At 44.7% G+C, this 3,549-nt stretch overlaps 1 protein-coding gene across 1 annotated transcript in view; it reads right to left on the bottom strand.

Moving 5' to 3' along the window:
- LOC114008377 (zinc finger protein 564-like) overlaps nt 1–532 on the bottom strand; it is a 4,863-nt gene extending 4,331 nt beyond the window's left edge. Inside the window, exon 1 of the mRNA XM_027773207.1 lies at nt 236–532. Coding sequence (XP_027629008.1) covers nt 236–506 — 271 coding nt within the window. The 5' untranslated portion in view covers nt 507–532. The remainder of the gene's footprint in view (nt 1–235) is intronic.
- Nucleotides 533–3,549: the final 3,017 nt, after the last annotated feature.

Below are 3,549 nucleotides of genomic sequence, written 5' to 3'. Positions count from 1 at the left end.
TTGTCTTGGGGACCAACGCGCCCCAATAGAAAAAAAAAAAAAAAAAAAAAAAGCGAGAAATCACCCCCAAAGGAGATGGTCACGCCCCAATCCCTTCTCCATTCTCTTCTCAGGATCTTGGGCACACACGCACATGCTCCTGGTGTGAGTTTAAGCCACCGGGTCCGGGCCTCAAACCACAGTCAACTACATGGGAGTCCAGTGACATAGCTATTACACTAACTGCTGGTCCCACCTATGATATGTCTACTAAGAGATGAATGAATCAAGTCTTTCGCACATGCACTGCTTTTGCATGGTTTACGGCCAGGAGGTGTTTCCACATCCAGGAAGTTGTCTGTAATGTGACTGAAGATTTCACCACACGGATTTTTTTCTTTTCTTTCATATAATCTCTGTAGTACATAACTTCTTAGATTTTCCCAGGCATTTTGATACTGATCTTCAATATTTGGTTCTTCCAAGTTTCTCCCATTTCTCAGCACCCAGGGTACCCCCGCATCCATCCTACAGTCCCCTCACACAGTCTGTGGCGTGCATGGAGGGGTGGTGGAAAGCAAATGGGCTCCACTTGGTCAAAAGAACCTCCCCACATCCAGCAGGGCAGGTTTTAGATCCAGACTCAACTTCTAAAAAATATTTTAGGAATTATTTGTTTAGGGACCCAACTTTTTTTTCTTTTTTTTTTTTTTTTAGGAATTATTTATTTAATTTTTTTTATTACTTATTTTAATTTGACCAGAGAGAAATACCCAGAGAGAGAGAGAGGGAGGGAAAGTGAAAAAACAAGCCACCAATTCCTGGACTCAAACTGTCGTTGGCCATGTGGGAGCATCCAGCGCCTTAACCACCACACCACATGCTGGTCCCCAGGACCCAACTTTTTAATAGAAATTTAAGAATTATTTGTTTAGGGACCAACAAATGGCATAATGGTTATGTGACTGGACTCCCACATAGTCGACCATGGTTCGAGTCTAGGACTCAGCAGTTTCAAACTCACACTGGGTGCATGTATGTGCATGCTCAAAATCCCAAGAAGAGAATGGAGGAGAAGGGATGCCCCTTCAGGGGTGATTTCTCACTTTCTGTCTCTCTGTCTCTGTCTCTGTCTCTCCAGTGAGTGTGCATGCCCTATAGCAAAAAGAAAAAAAAGAACTGTTTAATTTTATTTTTTAAAATAATTATTTATTTAACTTTATTTATTTTGTTTTTATTTTATTTATTTTAATTTTACCAGAGAGGCACAGAGTGAGAGAAGGAGAGAAAGAAGGAAAGTTTATTATTATTATTATTATTTAATTTGACCAGAGAGAGAGGGCAAGCTGCCAGGACCAGGATTCAAACTGCAGTGGGCCATGTAGAAGTCCAATGCCTTAACCACCACATCACTTGCCTGCTCCACTAATATTTTTAAGTTTATTTTATTTATGGTAGCCTGTGCATGTGCACAAGAGAGAAAAGCACCCCTGACAGAGTATTGTCACACTACAATCCCCTCTTCTCTGGCCCTCTAGCTTGTCAAGATCTTAGGCATGTATTCACATACCTAGCATGTTTACAAAGTTGACCTGGAGACCTAAACCTATGGCCAGTCATGTGGCTTCCAGCACTGTAGTTCATTTAGCTACTGACTGGACCATCAGGCTGGGCCAGCTTATGTTATTAATATAAGGGTCGTCAAACACTTTGTGGAAGTGTGTATTATGGAAAGACTACATATGGGGACCAGCAATTGGCATAACGTCTATGTTGCTGGACTCCCATGAAGCCGACCGCGGTTCCAGCCCTGGACCCGGTGGCTTAAACTCATGCTGGGCATGTATGCGTGCGTGCCCAAGATCACAAGAGGAGAATGAAGGAGAAGGAATTGTGGCATGGCCATCCCCTAGGGGAGAGTGTGAGTGTGTGTGTGTGATTTCTTGCTTTCTGTCTCTCTGTCTCTCTCTGTCTTGTGATCGCACGTGCACCTCTCCAAAAAAAAGACTACATATAGATCTCAAAAACTTTTTGCTCCAAAATGAACTCATATTTAATCCTTTTTTTTTTTTTATTGTCAGAGGGTGTGTGCACTTGCCAGAGAGAAAGAGACAGAGAAAGAAAGCACCCCTCAGTGTGAGGCTGCCATCTTTTTTTCCTCCATTTCTCTTTCCCATCAGGATCCCGGGCACAGACACACATGCACCAGACATGTTTTCCAAACTGCCAGGGCCGGAATTCAAACTGTTATCAGTTTGTCTGGATACATGTGGAATCCAGCTTCCAAAGCACTGTAACCACTGCTATCATAGGACTGACCCCAACTTGTACTTTAATGCCAGTTTCCACGAACTTTTTGAAATCTCCTTATATGAGATTGCTGAAAGGCACCAGTGTCCTGAGTGCATCCAAATATCTCAGAAGTTACAGAAACGAGTGGCAGAATGACCATACGAGAGCACACCTGAGAGAAGGCACAACCCAAGCGCAGTGTTAAAGAGAAGGAGCGTCAGCAAAAAAGAGGGGCAGGAGACATGACAGAGTTTCCAGGCAGAAGGCATAGCACATGGAAAGACCAGTAAGAGTGAGTTTTTGTTTTTGTTTTGAGAGATTTTGCTATAAGGTATGTGTGCTTGCCGAAGACACACAGAGACAAAAAGCAAGAAGTCACTCCCCAGGAGGATGGCCATGCTGCAATCTCTTCTTTTCCATTTTCTCAGGATTCAGGACATATGTGCACACACACCCAGCATGAGTTTCAAGCTGCCAGGTCTGGGACCCAAACTGAGGTCAACTATGTGGGAGTACAGTGCCTTAACCACCACCTGCTGGCCCCAAGAATGAGGCTTTTTTTGTCTACCTGTTTTGTAGAACGCAAGAAACAGGCTGGAGATAAAACGTGTAGCAGATGGTGTGACCTTGTAGACCACATGAAGGATTTTGAGCTTTTAAGAGCGGCGAAGAGCTATTAAGGAGTGACACTGTCAGTTGTTCATTTGTGCACTGCAGAAAGATAACTTAAACTTTAGTGTGGGAAACTGGAAATACAGGCATTTGGAGGCTGTTATGTAATAAGTCCCAGTAACCCTGACATTGCCAGGCAGAAACCAGCCCACCCTCCCTCTAGATTCTAGTTCTATGTATGTTCCAAGCCAAACAGTGTAAATGGCTCCAAGAGCCTTAGGCTCTGCCCAGGAGCCCCATTCAGCAGAGCCCCATTCACCTGCCTCTGCACACACCTCAGAGAACCCTGGCCCACTGCCTGGGCTCTTGGCTCCTGGAAGGCCAGAGTTGTCAGAGTGGCTGTCCCATGGAAATTGTGGGCCATGAACTGTGGGACTGAGAGGGAGGGAGCTGCAAACCAGGGAGCACATGGGACTGGAGGAGGGCTTGCATCAGTGGTAGAGGGTGGGGTTCAGGATTAAGAGAGTCAGTCATCCTGGAATCCTTGTTTTTTCTCTGTCCTTTTTTGTTGTTTAGGTTTATTTTTCTTCCAAGAGCAAGAGAGACAGCAGCCTGTTAGAGTCCTTATGCCGCAATCCACTGCCAGCCTCAGCCAGCCTTGGATCA

This window comes from Tupaia chinensis, unplaced genomic scaffold (genome assembly GCF_000334495.1).
Source record: "Tupaia chinensis unplaced genomic scaffold, TupChi_1.0 Scaffold000330_1, whole genome shotgun sequence".
Lineage (NCBI taxonomy): Eukaryota > Metazoa > Chordata > Mammalia > Scandentia > Tupaiidae > Tupaia > Tupaia belangeri.
The sequence above is the reverse complement of the archived record's forward strand: the minus strand, read 5'-3'. Positions and strand labels throughout refer to the sequence as shown.